The sequence below is a fragment of the Neomonachus schauinslandi genome, chromosome 16 (assembly GCF_002201575.2).
Source record: "Neomonachus schauinslandi chromosome 16, ASM220157v2, whole genome shotgun sequence".
Taxonomy (NCBI): domain Eukaryota; kingdom Metazoa; phylum Chordata; class Mammalia; order Carnivora; family Phocidae; genus Neomonachus; species Neomonachus schauinslandi.
Genome location: NC_058418.1, coordinates 51,964,520 through 51,983,231, shown reverse-complemented (window position 1 = coordinate 51,983,231; position 18,712 = coordinate 51,964,520). Strand labels below are relative to the sequence as shown.

Sequence of the window (18,712 nt, the reverse complement as noted above, 5' to 3'; positions counted from 1 at the left end):
CCACCCCATCCCTCCCACCCCCCACCACTCCAGCAACCCTCAGTTTGTTTCCTGAGATTAAGAATTCCTCATATCAGTGAGATCATATGATACATGTCTTTCTCTGATTGACTTATTTCGCTCAGCGTAATACCCTCCAGTTCCATCCACGTCATTGCAAATGGCAAACTTTCATTCCTTTTGATGGCTGCATAATATTCCATTGTATACATATACCACATAAGAAGGAGAATTTTAAAATCATTTCTGCATGCAGCAGGAATGTTTAAGGTTGGTGACCTCCAGAGAGTGAGTCCTGAGGTCATATGGTGAAGGGAAACAAGGCGTGGAGGTTTCCCAGAGGAAGAACCCAGGAGAAAGGAAGGGGTTCAGTCTTCTTTTCTCTGTGTTCAAGGAATGGCTGGGTACATGGCTAACTCAACCTTCTATACCAAATTTTCATAAGAAATATACATTAATGTGTTACTAACCTTAAATGTTCAAGATATTAAGAATATTCCAAACTGCCATGCAGATGCCTGAGTTTCCATTACTAGAGATGATTTCCTACTATGGGAGCACTTTTAGCCCCATGATTCCCGGGATTTCAGGTACCAGTTTATCATTTGTAAGGCTTCTGATTGGAGATGTTAGCACCATTCTGAAAGCTCAGTTTTGGCCTCAAACATGATCTACTTTTTTTTTTTTTAAAGAAATGGAATATAAGACCAAATATTGGTTGATTGAATATCTTTGGCCATTTCACCTAAACATGCTGTGGTGTCCTATATAAGGGCAGTACATTCTTTTCTAATGTCAGAAAAGTAAGAATATTTTGTCCCGTGTCAAAGACAGACTAGGGATAATTGTAATCTGTCGAAGACTAAGAAAGAGGGTGGAAATCCGAGTCTTAGTCTGTGGTAATTTTCGATTTTAAAGATGATAGGCAATCTAGCTCAAAAGCCAGAATGTACCCTGCAAAAGGGACTGAGAGAGGCAGTACCTGCTGGAGCTTTGGACAGGCTCCCACGCATTCTCTACGGGGATGGTCCTCTTCTTCAGTGATGAAGGTTTGGGAGTTTGTAACGCTAACGATGTGTAAATGCATTTTCAGCTATTTTATTAAGCTGGCCTTTCCAGGTTCATTATCATTAATATTTATGGCTGGGATATGTTCCTCCAGAGAGTCTGCAAATAGCTCTCCTATTGTTTGGGTAAAATTTGTAGCAAGTTGGTCTAAGGGGAGGCCCCAATGTGTCCAGGCTTGTACTTCTCATAGGAAACGAAAGCTTTGGCAATGGTTTTGTATGGCTGTTGCTCTTTAGTCTATGGGTTCAGGCATCTTTTCAATAGGGCTAATTAACTATGCTGTTATGAATCCAAGGGGGGAATGTGAATGTCTGTGTGCTGGAAGGCAGAGAGGGGTGGTACAAATTCCCCAAGATCATATCCTCCTTCGTTGCAATTGGTGTTGGCCGGTTCTACGTTTTGTTGCCATGGTCTCTGTCTCCAACAAAGGGTTATGGTGTCCTCTGGATGCAGAAGTGCAGCCAGAGTTCCCTGCCCAGTAAGGCAGAAGAGTCTTCTTCCCAGGAAGAGCCCACACAGAGCCCTGGCACTTGCAGTGGTGTCACCTGTACCTGCCAGAGATTTCCCACTGCTACATCTCAAATGGGGCTTGAAATTTCTGGCTGGGCCAGAAGGAAGGAAGTGGCTTTACCACTCAGCCATGCACCTGCTGATGAGCTCTGGGTGGGCTGGGAAGCTATGGGGAGATGACAGATTTAGGTATTGGAATAAAATGTTACCTCTGGCACATTTTATAACAATGAGCTAATTTTTACTTCCTAAAAACACTTTTTTGGGGGGAAGTGTGGAGCAGGTCTCACAAGAGCATAAACCCTCTGAAGAGATGATAAGCACCAATTCCATAGGCAAGATCAGTCCGATACGAGCCCATATACCCAATTCCTGGAAGACACCTGACCCATGTTTCAGGTGAAATCCTCACCTGTAAAATTGAGGGGTTGGATAGATCATCTCTGTGGTCTTTTCCCTCAATAAAGCATTTTCTTGCCATTTGGATTCTAACAAGGCCTTGTTTATGTTTGGAACTGCCAGTGGATGCTGAAGCTGTCCCTGGGTGAGTGAGTTATGGTATCCACACCTCACTGGGCTGAAGGATGAGGTTGGGTCCAAGGTGGTATATCTGGTCTCCAAGTCATGGCATGGAAGGAAGGGAAAGCCTGTGACTGAGACCTTCTCTTGGGCTGAATTTCCTCTACTTACAGGCTGCATCTGGGTCCAACTGGGAGGGGCTATAGGCTGGGGAGCAGGTTGCACTGGGGACTGTGCGGAGAGGAAATACAAATTTGATCCCACTTAGAGGTGGAAAAAAGAGAACGGGGTTCTAAAAATAGCTAAAAATTAAGAGACACGGCAAACAAATGCAGCATGTGACCCTTGATAGAATCCTGGATTTCAAGATATGTCCCCAAAGGCAAGGGAAACAAAAGCAAAAATGAGCTTTTGGGACTTCATCAAGATAAAAAGCTTCTGCACAGCAATGGAAACAGTCAGCAAAACAAAGGGTCAACCCACGGAATGGGAGAAGATTTTTGCAAATGACACTGCAGACAAAGGGCTGATATCCAAGATCTATAAAGAACTTCTCAAACTCAACACCCAAAAAACAAATAATCAAGTCAATAAATGGGCAGAAGACATGAACAGACACTTCTCCAAAGAAGACATACAAATGGCTAACAGACACATGAGAAAATGTTCATCATCATTAGCCATCAGGGAAATTCAAATCAAAACCACATTGAGATACCACCTTACACCAGTTAGAATGGCAAAAATTGACAAGGCAAGAAACAACAAATGTTGGAGAGGTTGTGGAGAAAGGGGAACTCTCTTACACTATTGGTGGGAATGCAAGTTGGTACAGCCACTTTGGAAAACAGTGTGGAGGTTCCTCAAAAAATTAAAAATAGAGCTACCCTATGACCCAGCAATTGCACTCCTGGGTATTTACCCCAAAGACACAGATGTAGTGAAAAGAAGGACCATATGCACCCCAGTGTTCATGGCAGCAACGTCCACAGTAGCCAAACTGTGGAAAGAGCTGAGATGCCCTTCAACAGACGAATGGATAAAGAAGACGTGGTCTGTATATACAATGGAATATTACTCAGCCATCAGAAAGGATGAATAGCCAGCTCTTACATCAACATGGATGGGACTGGAGGAGATTATGTTAAGTGAAATAAGTCAAGCAGAGAAAGTCAATTATCATATGGTTTCACTTATTTGTGGAACATAAGGAATAGCATGGAGGACACTAGGCAAAGGAAGGGAAAAATGAAGGGGGGTATTGGAGGGGGAGATGAACCATGAGAGACTATAGACTTTGAGAAACAAACCGAGGGTTCTAGAGGGGAGGGGGGTGGGAGGATGGGTTAGCCCGGTGATGGGTATTAAGGAGGGCACGTTCTGCATGGAGCACTGGGGGTTATACGCAAACAATGAATCATGGAACACTACATCAAAAACTAATGATGTACTGTATAGTGACTAACATAATAAAAAAAAAATCTGGATTTAAAAGAAAAAGCTATAAAGGACATTATTAGGACCATTGGGGAAATTTGAATATATGACTGTGTATTAGATGATATTATATCAATATTAACTGTCTTAAATGTGAAACTGGAGTTCTGGTTATGTATATATCTAATAGATAGACTATCTAGAGAGAGAGATGAAACACATGTAGAATATTAGGAGTTGGTGAATGTGAGTGAAGCTTATGTGGGAGTTGACTGTACTATACTTTCCACACTTCTGTAAGTTTGAAGTCTTTTAAAATAAAAAGTGTGGGAAAATGACTTGAAAGTTAGATACATGCCATAGTTTAGGGAACTGGGTAAAGGGTACACAGGATCTTTGTGTTATTACTTACAATTTCATGTGACTCCCCAGTTATCTCAAAAATAAAAGGCTTGATTGAGAAAAGAGAGGATAGAAGGCAAATATGGCAAAATATTAACATCTGTTCTAATGGGGCCTGGAAATCTGTTATATTTGTTCTATTATTAGTTTCATTATTTTCTGAATGTTTGAAATGCCTAGTAAAAATACACCCTCTGGAGTTCTCTGGTCAGCCCTCCAAGTGTGCACCTGGCCCCAGACCCACTGCTGGTCCCGCAGGCTGTGCTCTGAGGAGTCTGCTGGGCAGGTGGGAGGAGGCGCTCAGCCTTGGGGCTGACCCTGCCCAGAACCATGCCTCTGACTTTTTACTTCCCTTGTTTAACCTGGGAAAGCATCTAGTGCCCCCAGAGGGTCAGGACTTCCTACTTCCCTGGTCGCTCCTGCTGTGCTCCACCGGATCTCCCCACATGCTAAGGAAATGGGCAAAATGACACAGTCCCGCTGCTTCTTGGTGTATCTCTAGACTGCAAAGACTGTCGCAAGGAAGCCTGTCTTCTCACGAGAATCCTTCAGTTTTGTTTTGTAGAAAAAAAAAGAGAGACCCACATACCAGAATTCATTTATTACATAGCTAAATCACAACTTTACAATACATTCGAAAGGGACTAAATGAGACGTGCACAGTAGTTTAAATGCAAAAAGAGAAAACAATGTCCAAAAGGTCAGTTCGATTGGAATATAATTTTAGTAATAAAGAGTAAAGGTTTTTGGCCGGGAGTCACAGGACAAGCTGGGCCGTAGCAAGGCTATTCGCATGGATTCTGAATGACAATCAGAAGATATTCCTTATCTGTGGAGAGAGGTGGACAAAATTAACCCACCCGAAAAATTAAATTTAATAAATGAATACTTCAGCTAACCTGCTTTTCTCTTCAAAATATCACTTGGACTTTCTATAGACCAATGGTTTCCCATCCTCATTGCACTTTGGAATCACCCGTCCAGCTTTCAAAAGCTACCATGACCTGGGGCCCAGTTCCAGAGGTCCTGATTTCATTGGCCTGGGGTGAGGCCTCAGGTATCAGTAATTGTTTTTGTAAAGCTCTCCAAGTGCTTTTAATGTGTAGCCAGGGTGAGGACACAGGTGGAGAAAAAGCTTCAGTTTGTGGGTCATTCTGATTTTATAGATGTTCTATAGAGAAGTTTGTTCTAGACTAGATTTTGGAGCATGAGTCCTGTTTTATACAGACATTGGCTAATACTGTGCCTGTAATTCCTTCAGGGAAAGAAGTATTTCTATGGCTGCTGTCTGTCCATAGACCAAGTGAATGGGTTCTCTCCCAGGGAAGGTGTAAGACCCTACAGGCTTTTGATCCACTCCCTATTTTATCCTTTGGACAGGAGACATTTCTCCACTCTCCTGAAAGTCTCGGTGTCCTAAGTTCACCTAATGTGGGACCTACATCTCCTAAAAATTTTGATTTCTGATAAATGCAAATGGGCAAAAATTTCAACTTCTTCAAAGGTTACATTTGTCCCTAATTTCACAAAATTTCCAGGTTGGATTTTTCAGATTCAAACATCTTCATTTTGTAATTGAAGAACATTATGAGCCATGTTGCATGTTAAAATCTATACTTCCAGTTCATTGAAACAAAGCTTCTATCCGGTAAAGCAGAAAGATGTTTTAAATATGAAACAAAATGCCACATTACCTGGGGCTACCATGATTTCATGTTTCTTTGATCTGATCCTAAGAAAAGTGAGGTCATTCTGAGGATCAATGTCACGGACCGTGCTCCTGGCTTTCATTGTCAGCTGGTGAAGAAGACCTGCATATTGAACCGTTGTCGAGTTGTCCAACGTTGTTCGGATAGGAATGCCTGTTACGAGATTCACTTTTGGGTTAACATTTTTTGACTATCAAAGGAATATGCACACGATGGAAACACTGGAAAATACTGGTGATTGTAAAGTGGAAGAAAAAGTTATGGCCGAGATTACTCACTGGTAACAATTTTAGCTTATTCCTTGCCAATCTTTTTGTCTTTACGTGGGTTTTAAAATATACTTGGTCTAACTATCATAACAAAATTGACTCTTGCTTTTTTCTTCATTTAAATGATAGCATATACAAGCTGTTCTTGTCAGTGATAATGCCATCAAATTATTTTTAATGGCTGTCCACTATTTTATAAACATAATATAACCAATCGCCCATTGTTAGATTGTTAGGAACTGTTTTTGTTGTTACTGTTGTTGTAGCTAATGGTGTGATGAACGTTTTGGTGCATACGTTTTTTGGAAGCTGTGAATTGATTACTTCAGAACTAAGGTAACATATTACTCTACAAAATGCACCTCCAAGCGGCTGGTCTACAACCATTGTGCTTCGAAATGCTTGGTCTGTGACCTGGTGCTAGTTTCCTCCCCTAAGGCCAGAAATAGAAAGGGATATCACAGCCCACGTTGAAGAGTATATCAAAAAGGGATTTTAAACAACATTTCTTTGTATCTCCTCATACAGTATTTTGCATACCTTAAATTTTATAGTAGAGGACACAGCAGCGAGGGCACTCTGGTTTTGCTGGGCATTCCTTGGTTTGTGCTCATTCTTGGCTTAAGCATTATTAAATTTAGTTGCTTGTGTGCTCTATTGTTCCATTATGTGCATTTAAATCTGAACCTATTAATTTAACTGGGAAAATCTAGCCAGACAAATATGCAAGTATAATTCAATTCCGTTCAAATCAATCTAGCTCAATTCAGGTTGCTTGGTGCTTGGGGCTTATTTTTGAACAGGTGCTGTGCTAGGGACTTTACATATGTTGTGCTGAATCTGAGAAGGCCTTCAGATGATTTTGAGAACTACCGGATAGCCAGGGAATTGCAAGGATTTGTTTTGCCAACTTGCCTTTTATTTAGGGGGACATATAAAGGTGAGTTTGGGGTTGCTCAGATTCTACAAGTACCTGAATTAAGGCCAAGCAGTGAAAGAGGCGAACATAGCTCTGCGCTTTCCCTCAGAGAATGCAATTCCAGAAACTGTTACACAAGAGAGGACTTCAGGTGTGGAACAGTAATTACAAACTAAGGATTTTCCCAGTTTTTCATATTCTTTGAGAACATCCATTCTGACCATGAAACAGACTACTTGCTTTTCTCTTTTAAGAAAACCATTACCTCTGGAATGGGTCTTGCCAAACAAGACAAGGACAATATTTACAGGAAAACCTGTTCAATAAATAAGGTTTTATATCAGATGTGTTCATTTCTGTATAATTATTTGTTGGCCACTGTACCCTGAAGTCAGTTATGTCATTCACAGCTGATGAAACATGGCAAGGCCTGTGTCTTTAACAAGCAGCAGAATGAAATGTAGCAAGCACTCCACCTTTTGAAAGCACATCCCGTGGACTAGTTTTATTTTGCATCCTGAAGAGTGACTACCTACAAAGTCTGCACTGCTCAGTGTCAAAACAAGAAATACAACCAGAATAAATTATTTAAAATATAGATGACAAGATTATGAATCCAGTGCTCAGGCCTATTTAGTTAGTCTATTCATGATCCAAGTCAGTAAATAAAACAGTTAGCCTTTCTGAATAATAAGTGCACGCCGTGGAAACCCTTGGAGTTGTTCATATCCACTACAGACCGCTTGAAAAAAATCAATCAACAAATATTTATTGAGCTCTTTCTTGGTACCATGTGAGGTAATTAAAAAATAATTTATTAAGAAAGCAATTTTAGCCCATGGTAGAAAATTCACCTACGTCTCCTTCTGAGAAGTAGTCATTGGTTTCTTTGGTAACCTTGCAGAGACATTCTAAGTGTGTTCAAGTATGTTTGTGTTTGCGTTCTTCATTCCTTAATTGTATTGTTCTCTATTCTGTACTTTTATTTTCATTTCAAGACTTGGAAAATTATTCCATTCAGTACACATAAGGCTGGGCCACTCAGGTTTGTGACTGCATAACATGATTGTTGAATGGATGCCTTATGAACATGTAACTAATAAATCCTCCTGACGGGCATTTAGGCTGTTCCCAATCTTTGACTTTTATAAGCAGGGCTACAGAATATGTCTGTGTGCATGCCATTTCACATTTGTGTCTAGGGGTAGGATAAATCCCTACGATGGAACTTCCAGAACAATGAATATGAATTTGATATTGCTGAATTTATGGTAGTACTTTAAAATAGGACTCTCTATGATCCCAGTAAGCTGGTAGTCTTCGACTGTACATTTGTATTTTGGTTGATTGTATTTCAAAAGTATAAGGAATTGGCTGGATGGCTAATAAAATCTAGTGAAATTCAAATGATGGATTGTTAGAGATGTCAAGAACACTTAAAATTAAGAGCCAACAGAAATCAGGCTTATATATACATAAGAATATGTAATAGTTATGACTGCCTGGGAAACAAATATGTATATTCACCAGTATCTAATTCAACAGTCAGTGCTGCAGTATTGTAAACAATGAATGGTTTTATAAATGAGAAACCAACATTAACAAAGAATCTATTCTAACAGAAACCTGTACCACTCCGCAGTGGGCGAAACCGATAAGTCTACCTTATCGTCATGGATAGGATGCTTATGTTTCAGTAACAGTGAAACCAAAGGACTCTGGTTAACACATCATATGAGGAGATCTAAATGTATAAATGTGGTAGAAGGCCTACCTCGTCATGAATAAAACCTGAAGATATGTTAAAATGATTTGCTGAAAATGACACTAAAACCACTAGTAGTAAACAAGAACACATGAACACCATCTTAGTTAAATATTTTCAGTATTAAGGTTCATGGGTCTTCTGAAAGCGGCAAAGCTGCGCTATAATAAATGGTACTTTCATCTAAAATTGAGTAGGCTGCTGAAATGGAATAGCTTATGAATTCTGGTCACACAACTTATACCATATGCTATTAATAAACATGCTTGTTATACACTCTGGTTGTTAATAATCTGACCATAAAAATAAACCTTTCGTTTATATTTTTGGGAAAAAATTAATTTGGCTTTCAGACGAGTGCCCTGAATCCTAATATAATCTTATCCTAGTAGTGGTTAATTAGACGAAGTTAATTGGTATTAAAAATGATATTTTGTTGCCTTTGGATAAGAAAAATACTGAGAGGGCGCCTGGGTGGCTCAGTTGGTTAAGCGACTGCCTTCGGCTCAGGTCATGATCCTGGAGTCCCTGGATCGAGTCCCGCATCGGGCTCCCTGCTCGGCAGGGAGTCTGCTTCTCCCTCTGACCCTCCTCCCTCTCATGCTCTCTGTATCTCATTCTCTCTGTCTCAAATAAATAAATAAAATCTTTAAAAAAAAAAAAAAGAAAAATACTGAGAAACTTCAGGAAAGTAAAGCAAAAATCAATTGTAATTCCAACACTCAGAGATGATCACCGTAACACATCCCTGCCTTTTCTTCCATATGTATTTTAAGTGTGTATTTGTGACTGGATATATTTATGATTATGATACTTTTTATTTCAAATTCTAAGATGTCTGTCCTAGGCTTGGCACAACAAACAGGTTCTTGGTTGGCTTATGCATGTCAAGAAGGCATCCTGTTACATATTTACCTTCTGCATTTACGACCATAGTTCCGATAACCCCTTTATGGCTCTGGATCCTCTTTAGGGTTTCCTCCACCTCTGCCTGAAGAGATCAGGAAGGCAATTAACCAAAGGGGGTTTTTGTGGTAACCCCAATCCTAAAGTGAATAATGGTTAGAGAGACACCTACCCCCCAATCTCCTTAACCTAAAATACTGGATACTATAATCTCAGACCTCTGGAAGAGAGCTTTGAAATGGTCAAGTCCTGTATCCAAGCCTATATAAAACTCCTACATACAACCCTGACACATCTCTTGGCCTGAACTCTTCTAGGAGTGGAAAGCTCACTGCCTCACAAGAGTTCACTCAACTTTTAATGTCTCTATTTGCTGGAAAAGCATTCTCTAAATTGGACAGAAATCTTCTCCCACTCATGCTTTGCTCATTGATCTTTCTGTATTCATATGAAAAATTCCTTCTCTGTATTATAGTCCGTCAAATAGTTATAGAGATATATGGTTACCTCCCTCTGTCTAAAAGTATCCCTTCACGAGATATCTGATTTTTAGTCCTAAATATTACCTACTTGGGAGTTCAGATGATTAAATTCAGGATATTCTGTAAACACAACATATTCCAGGATTCTCTTGGTAATGAGAGCCTGGGTCTCAGTGCAAGCTGAATGTTCAACCATAAATGATTATGTTGGAACCCCTTAATTAACTCAGCTTTCTGAATTAATCTTATGCACAGACTATACTGTACCAGTTTTATTCCCCTCTACCAATGCTAAAATCACAAATAATCTTTTTCAAACTTGCATATTATTCCCGAGTGTTCACTGGATTTTCTGAATTCAAACAGTATCCTGAAGTTTCTTGATGAGGGTTTGTGATTTATTTTTTCCTTCCAACATCACAGAAGTGAACATTATCCTACTTTAGTCAAAAAGATAGTTTTATTTTGCACTTGATGTGGGCAGGGACACTTATGTCCTCTTTTCCACCACTACAGCAGGTACTTCTGAATTTCAGGCATTTGTGTACTGGACTCTTACTTTTTGCCATTATGAATACCATCTCTATTATTTACCTAGCATGCTGTTTAAATTATCTCACCATTAAAAACTTAAACACATTTTACAGGGAAACTATACATCACTACCACTACTAAATGGAAATCTGCTACTGTTTGTCATAAACAGAAATAACCATAAAAGCAAACAAAATGAAGAGAGAGCATATGATTAAATTCTACCCCAAAGAAAGGTCTGAGCCTGAACTCTGATATTCAGGTGAAAAATGGAAATTACCAAATGACAGCGGTATTAAGGACCTAACAGTGCTGGGGGCTTTCTCCTGGATATAGTCTACGGGCTGGGGCGGGGGAAGAGGAATAACTTTTCAGATGTGATTCGCTGTGTTATTTGTTATTTCCAAGCTATCTTACATAGCAACTAGAGTTTGCATATCACTTTGGGAAACACTGCACTACAGCGAAATACTTATACAGGGGATCCAAAATGTATTACATTTTTGCCGTCTTTAAGGACAATGTCCACAGCTCCTTACGACCACTCACACCCGTTTATCTTTTTTTTTTTTAACTTCTCTCCCAAATACCTCTCTGCTGTCAGCCTTTCCCTCTCCTCTTACAGTTGTTTTTTCGTGATTTCTGCGCCCCCCAATACAATCTCTGAATCCCCATCTCCAATCCCCTTTTCATTCCTCTTAAAATTCTTTCACCTTGCTCCTTTTCAAACTATTCCCTTTCCTTTTCTTCTCCTTCTTTTTCATTTTTTGCTCTCTCCTCCTTTTCCTCTTTATTTTCCTTTCTTCTTTCTCAGTGTCGCCTCCGTCTCCCCTCTCCCCATTCCCCTGCTCTCCCTGTCGCATCTTTCTTCCTTCCCAGGATCTGACTTTTCTCCTCTCCATCTCGTCTTTTCCTTTTCAAACTTCTCCTCACTATCGACGTCTCTCACCCCCTCAACATCTTTCATTCCCCCCCCAATCTCTCTCTTTCTCGATATCTACACCCCGCAAATTCCAGCCCCCGGAATCAACTCCATAGGTAACTAACCCTCAAGAGAGTTTCCCCCATCTAGGTATCGTCTCCCCTCTAAGGTCGCCCTCTCCTTCCTCCCGGGTCTCCCCGTCGCCTCTCCAAGAAGCTTCTGGAGCCCCCAGCCCTCGCTGCGACCCCGGGACGGGAGGGCCAGGGTCGGCCTCCGGGGGCCGGACAGGGAAGGCCCCCGACGTCGGCGCCCCTGAAGCGACGGGTCGCAGACGGAGGCTCCAGATTTACCATTGTGCGGACGGCGAGACTCGACTCAGTCTGGCACCACCGCTGCCCGGGAAGTCAGCAACGCTTCCACCCGTTGCTAGGAGACGGGGGAGGATGTGACCTCCCGGAAGTGTCGGTGCCCGCGCCTGCGCGTACGCTGGTCCGGCGGCAGCCGGGGGCGACTCTTCCGCCCTGAAGTGGTCTTGACGCCTTTCGGCCGCCGTAGGCGGAGGTTGAGGCCGGTGGCCCCCGGTCGCTTACCTGGGTGCACCAGGGCCCGCGGGGTCGTGGGCCTGAGGAGCCGAGTGGGCATAGGCCTGGTCATTCGTTCGTCCATTCAGTCATTCATTCCTTGAGATACGCTTTAGTGTAACAGCCACTTCCTCATTCAAGAACGTTTTCTTGAGCCCCTGCCACGTGCCGGGTGCTCTGGGCCTGAGTTCACTCTAGACGAGGAGACAGACCAAATGCGACACACGAAGCAACACTGTCCCAGTGTGATACGTGCTCTGGAGCCAATAAGCAGGGGATGGGGCCGTCTGACTCTGGGCTTGGGCCGCTTTAGAGATTTGGTGACAGACTCAGCAGCCTTGCGACGCTCAGGGTACTTCCTTTCGCACTGTCCTCTTTGTTTCCCGTCCCCCACCGATAGTTTTTTTTTTTTTTTCCTTAAAATATATCGCAGCATTGAATAGTACAACCAAATATATATATATATATATATATATATATATATATATATATATATATATTTGTTGATTTATATCTCCTTACCCCCCAGACAGTAGGGTAAGCTACATCTTCACTCTCTTCAAGTGGTAGTGTCCCCTTACTGCTCTTCACTCAGTTGAAGAGTTTCTCCTCACCAGTGTATTTGTTTAATTCATTAGGGTTTTGTTTTGTTTTATGCTTGGGTTTTTGTTTTGTTTTGTTTTGTTTTTTGGGTCATTATCTGTCAGCAGTTCTGAGTTGCTGAGAAATTGCAGGTGGTAGTGTTGGAGGCTCAACAAATTGCCATAGAAGAGCATTTCACTAGCTATTTAAGGAACTGATGGAGGAAACGAAAAGGTCAGTTAGGGATGGTCAGCAGTCACTTGACCTTTTGAAGGGCATTGGTAATGTCTCTGTGGCCTGGGAGGCAGAGACTAACCATTGTCAGAAGTGCAGCAGGAACATGTGGTGGCTGGAGTCATAACGTCTTGGGGTTTGCAGAGGGCAAACACTGATTGCTAGATACAAGTTACAGGTTGGGAATTCATCCCCATTGGACCATGCTGTAAGGACTCCCTGTGCTACTGATGGGGTTTGTGGTTCCATTTCCCAAAAGCAGCCTCCAGCCAAACAAGTCATACTTATTGTTAAGAATGTCAACTAGAATCTGAATGGGCCCCTGTCAGGGATGCTCTGAAACAATTTTGAAGTTGGTCCATTTCAACTTAAGACTCTATCATTTCGTGACATTATGACAATACTGTGAGAAGCTCTAGTTCTGCTTTCTTTTTTGGTGCTGGGTGAGGAGACAATGGTCACTGTCATTCTGTCCTTTTTCCTCCAAGAAACTTAAAAATGCCACCCCAAAACCCAGATCACAATGGCTAAGTAATCCTCCTTTTGACCAACACCTGGATCTCCAACCAAGATTATTTGGAGTGGACAGCTAAGGTTGTAGGGGAGGAGTCTGGTGTGTGTGTACAGATCTGGCTCTTGACTGATTGCCTATATCTAGCATTTTAAATAGTAAAAGTATAGGTATTTTCAGTAATAAAAATGGCTGAATTTTATAAAGACCAATTCTAGGGCTCTCTGGGTGTTTCTGATCAAGGATATTCCTACTTGATTGTGTAGCCATTTGTTTTGCTTATAAAAATCAGTGGCTGTGCACCGTATCTTTTATGTCAGTCAGCTTTAATGAAGGAATCAACTGCATATGCATAGAGTGTGAATCCCCTCGTTTGTGGAGTCAAGGTGTCAAACTCGTTCAATAGCTGACAGCTGTGATTAGAGCAAAGAAAGACTCCAGCATGAAAGACACTGACAGGAGTACCCAACTGCTGAAAAAGTAATAAGAAGTAGCCAAACTGACTTCTAACCAACAGTCAAGTTTGACTCACTGTGCACAGGAAATCAATGAGGAGAATATGAGCCATTTTCTCCTTATTGATTTTCACTTCTAATTATTCCTTGGAGGTAGCTTGGTTTAATTTTTATGCCTTTTTGTGAATTATCCCTTTCCCTTCTCCTCCTCCTGCCATCCTGTTACCCCTCCTTTTAACCTACAGTAAGTGCTAAGTAACTTTGAACTTAAGTGAAAGAATTAATGCGTATTTTTTCCCAAGTACTCTGAAGTGACCCCCAAATTTGTGGTACATACAAAGTCCACTATTCTTCACATAATTTTGTCAAATAATTTTGTCAAAATGAGGTGATTTTTTTCTGAGGTCTCTCTTTCCCACTGGTAGTTTGCTAGTGCTCTTTGCTTAGCTTGAAGAAATCTAGGTAATTTGATAATCTTGAGTCGTCTCTTGGAATTTTCTATACCACCCCATACATCTATCTATCTTTGGCATTCGTGTTTAGTTGGCAAATACTATAAACTGGGCCATGGAATATATTTGGTGCCCATTTTGTCATAAGATAAGACATTCTTTGTCAACTTAAACAGAACTTCTAGTACTTATTTCACTTCAGAAAGTGAAATGTTAGATTCTTTCATTAGATTCTTTGAAAATGCCCCCTAGTAGTAAGGCAGAATTAGAGGATGTCAGTGATCTCAATAAGTATTGCACATAATACAACCTGATCCCAGAGATTTGCAGAATTATAGGTTTAAGGTTTCAGAAGGTCAACTATTTTCTACTTATTAGGACAAGGGCACCCTCTAGGGTAATTCTTTCTGGGAGTCAAGTGTCACATAAACATTTACTTGCCATAAAGGAATTCTCCCTGTTGGAATTAAATGGTTTCCTTGAGCGCAGAATTTGGAGTTGCATGCAGCTGTGGTTGATGTTCCTAGGTGTGTTTCCCTGAGTAAAATAAATCCTCAGAGCTTTCATTTCCTCATTTATAAAAGAGGAAAGATAGTATCTACCTTAGGGAGTTGATGTGAGATTTAAATCATACGGGTAAATGCCTGGCTTGTACCACATGCCAAATATGGGTCATTTTGCCACGTTTCTTTGTGTCTTTTCCTTTCTTTAGTCCATCCTTCCTTTTATCTTTCATTCCTTTTCTCTTCTCTCTCCCTCCATCTCATCTCTTTCTCTAGCCTCTTCCTCTCTACTTCTGTCCCCTGTTTCTTTCCTCTCTTCTTAACCACCTTCTCTTCAACCTCCTTTTCCTTCATGCCCTCCCTAGGAAAAATATCCAGAATTCATACTGTTGACTTTCTCACTAAAGGACATCTTTCCCTTTCTTCTCTTATTCCCTTTCTCCTGCTATTCACATTGAATATATTCTTCATTGACCCCTAATCTCATTTTCCCACAAGCTCCATTTTTATTTTTATTTATTTAAGTAATCTCTATGCCCAGTGTGGGACTCGAACTCACAACCCCAAGATCAAGAGTTGCATGCTTTACCAACTGGACCAGCCAGGTGCTCCCATAAGTCTTATTTTTCAACTTCTAGCTCCAGTAGGCAGTTCCCAACTCAGTGAATTGCACTTAGTAGAAATTGTCAGTATCTCAGAGTTGAGGGCAAACTAAGTATTTTCTCATCTGTTAATTTTGTTCAAAGAAGGAAGGGCTGAAGGGAGCAATAAATCCCACATACTTTATGTACCCCTTCTTTTTTTCTGATAATCCATTTCCAAAGTCTTTCATCTGTTTTTTTCAAGCTCTCTGATCTATTTAGTTTCAAAATTAGGTTAAATTTGGTAGGTATGACACAAAAAAAGATGCACAAAAGTTAGGGTGGTGAGTTACTAAAAAATGAACTCTTTTTTTTTTATTCTTATGTTAATCCCCATACATTACATCATTAGTTTTAGATGAAGTGTTCCATGATTCATTGTTTGTGCATAACACCCAGTGCTCCATGCAGAACACGCCCTCCTCAATATCCACCACCAGGCTAACCCATCCTCCCACCCCCCTCCCCTCTAGAACCCTGTTTGTTTTTCAGAGTCCATCGTCTCTCATGGTTCGTCTACCCCTCCGATTTCCCCTGCTTCATTCTTCCCCTCCCGCTACCTTCTTCTTCTTCTTTTTTTTTTTTTTCTTAACATATATTGTATTATTTGTTTCAGAGGTACAGATCTGAGATTCAAGTGTCTTGCAGCGCTTATTCACAGCGCTTACGAGAGCACATACCCTCCCCAGTGTCTATCACCCAGTCACCCCATCCTTCCCACCCCACCCCCCACTCCAGCAACCCTCAGTTTGTTTCCTGAGGTTAAGAATTCCTCATATCAGTGAGATCATATGATACATGTCTTTCTCTGTTTGACTTATTTCACTCAACATAATACCCTCCAGTTCCATCCACGTCGTTGCAAATGGCAAGATCTCATTCCTTAAAAAATGAACTCTTGTGTAACTCTCAACTAGGTGAAGAAATAGAACACTGTTTGTATTCCAGAAGCGTCCACATGGCCAATTCCAATCATTGCATCCATAGTGTATGGCCTCAAATGCCTAAAATATTTATCTGTCCCTTTACTGAAAAAATTTGCCAGTCTCTGTAATAGTCTGTTCCTTCTCTCTTTAGTTTTCAAAATATGTTTGGTGGTTGAAAACAAAAAATTGTAACATTGTTCACAGTTTTCAAAGTATATACATATAGTATGTAAAATAATTACAGTAGAAAGTCGGGGAGGGAAAGTGATTTATCTAAGAGTAAGGATCTTACATTCCACTTGAAGTATTTAAGTAGTGATTCTAAGTAGACTGAAAAATGAGGTCTATAGCTCCTACAGCAACCAGTAAAAAAGCATACAGATGTAGCAAAACATCATAACAGATATGTTAAAATGAAATACTAAAAATTGTTCAAATAATCTAAAAGGGAAAAGGGCAAACAGTGGAATGGAAAACAAGTGGAACAATTAGAAAGCAAATATTATAATTGTAGAATTAAATCCTGATATATCAGTGATTGCATTAAATGTAAATAGTCTAAGCACATCAATTAAAAGACAGATTGTTAAAATTAATTTTAAAAAAAGATCAGTGATTTGTGTTTCTGGAAATTTGGAGTAGATGTACTTTTCCCTATTCCTCCTACTAAACATAACTAAAATGCCTGGAAATTATACAAACACAAGAAGACTCTGGAATATGGAAAGAATTAGATTGCCAGGGGAATTTGGGACCCAAGGAATGACACGATCATAAGTTACCTGGGTTTTCTTTTTGCTGCATATATTCTGGACTTGGAGCTGGAGAAGCTGGTAACCCAAAAATCTGACAGACATGGAAATTTTAAAAAGCTTTTTAAATTAATTTTAAAATTAAAATTAAAAAATTAAAAAAAGTTTATTCTCTAGCCAAGGGACCAGGAAAGGACCAGCCAGCAAGATGGAAAGTCATAGAAAATAACCATACTTGTCCAGCCAAACACCACAGAAAAAGACTAGGAAGGCCAGGTGGAGAGTATAGACTTCCACTCTCACTTTACTGTAACTGCCCCCATCCTGCACCAGATAATATCAGAGAAGGCTTAGTAAGAAGTCAGTTCTTTCATCCTTCTTGGTATTAACTAATTAGGCACCTCCCCACACCTTGCAACAGTTTCAGTGAAGTCCATTTGGGGAGCCTGGACTGCCACCTCCACTGTAGCATATGATAATCACATTAAATATAAACAATCAAAATATACTAATAAAAAGGTATAGATCATCAGAGTGGATTAAAAAACATGACCTAACTACATGCTGTCTATAAGTCACTGACTTCAAATATAATAATATAGGCATATAGAAAATAAAAGGATGGAAAAAGATATGTCATGGAAACAATCCAAAGAAAGCATGAGTAGTTATACTAATATTAGATAAACAGACTTCAAACCAAAGAAATTTACCAGGTACAGAGAGGACCAATAATGATAACATGGTCACTTCACCAAGAAGACATAGCAAATCTAAAAATGTATGCACCAAACAGCTGAGCTGTGAACTGTATAAAGCAAAAAGTGGCAGAATTGAAAGAAGTTGGCATATCTTCAGTGATATTTGAAGATTTTAACACCTCTTTCTCAAAAATTGATAGAAGAATCAGAAAATCACCAGGGATAGAAAAGTCAACATCATCAACAAATAAGATCAAGTTGACATTTATAGAACAATCAATGTCAGTAGAATCCATATTCTTTTCAAGTGCCCGCAAAACATATACCAAGATAGACCATATCCTGCGCTACAAGACACACCTGAACAAATTTGAAAGAATTGAGCTCATACAGAGTATGTTCTCCAACTACAGTGGAGTCAGGCTAGAAATCAATAACAGAAAGATATTAGGAAAATATCCAAACACTTGGGAAATAAACAATACTTTCTAAATAATCCATGAGTCACAGAGGAGATCTTAATGAGAAATAAACAGTGAACTAGATGAAAATGAAAATACAGGATATCAAAATTGTGGGATACAGCTAAAGCAATGTTGAGAGGGAAGGTTATAGCACTAAATGCTTACATTAGGAAAGATGAAACAAATTAATAATGCGAGCTCTCACATGAAGGGCTTAGAAAAGAAGAGCAAAATCAAAGTAAGCAGAAGAGTGTAAATCATAAAAATAAGAGTAGAAATCAATGAAATTTAAAACAAAAACAACAGAGAAAAAATAAAGAGTTTGTTTTTCGAAAAGATCAATAGACAAACTTCTAACAAGGTGGTCAAAGATAAGAATGGGAGAAAACGCAGATGAGCAGGAATGAAACGTGGGATGCCACTACATACTCTGAAGATATAAAAAAGAGGGAATGCTGTAAACAGCTC

General features: G+C 40.1%; 1 protein-coding gene across 1 annotated transcript; it reads right to left on the bottom strand.

Annotated features, from left to right (window-relative positions):
• Positions 1-4,721: 4,721 nt before the first annotated feature.
• Positions 4,722-12,096, bottom strand: DYNLRB2 (dynein light chain roadblock-type 2). Its single transcript, XM_021702730.2, has 5 exons — positions 11,928-12,096; positions 10,075-10,166; positions 9,514-9,589; positions 5,631-5,798; positions 4,722-4,765 (listed from the first exon to the last, which is right to left on the bottom strand). Exons 1-5 carry the CDS (start codon positions 12,094-12,096, stop codon positions 4,722-4,724), a joined length of 549 nt encoding a protein of 182 aa, XP_021558405.2.
• Between the last annotated feature and the right edge of the window lie 6,616 nt (positions 12,097-18,712).

Excerpts from the sequence above, each read along its gene's own strand:
- DYNLRB2 (XM_021702730.2), bottom strand. The coding sequence starts at position 12,096 with ATGACCAGGCCTATGCCCACTCGGCTCCTCAGGCCCACGACCCCGCGG. Across the intron at positions 5,799-9,513 it reads TATGGTCGTAAATGCAGAAG|GCATTCCTATCCGAACAACG; the intron begins GTAAATATGTAA and ends ATCTCGTAACAG. Across the intron at positions 4,766-5,630 it reads TGAAATCATGGTAGCCCCAG|ATAAGGAATATCTTCTGATT; the intron begins GTAATGTGGCAT and ends CTCTCTCCACAG.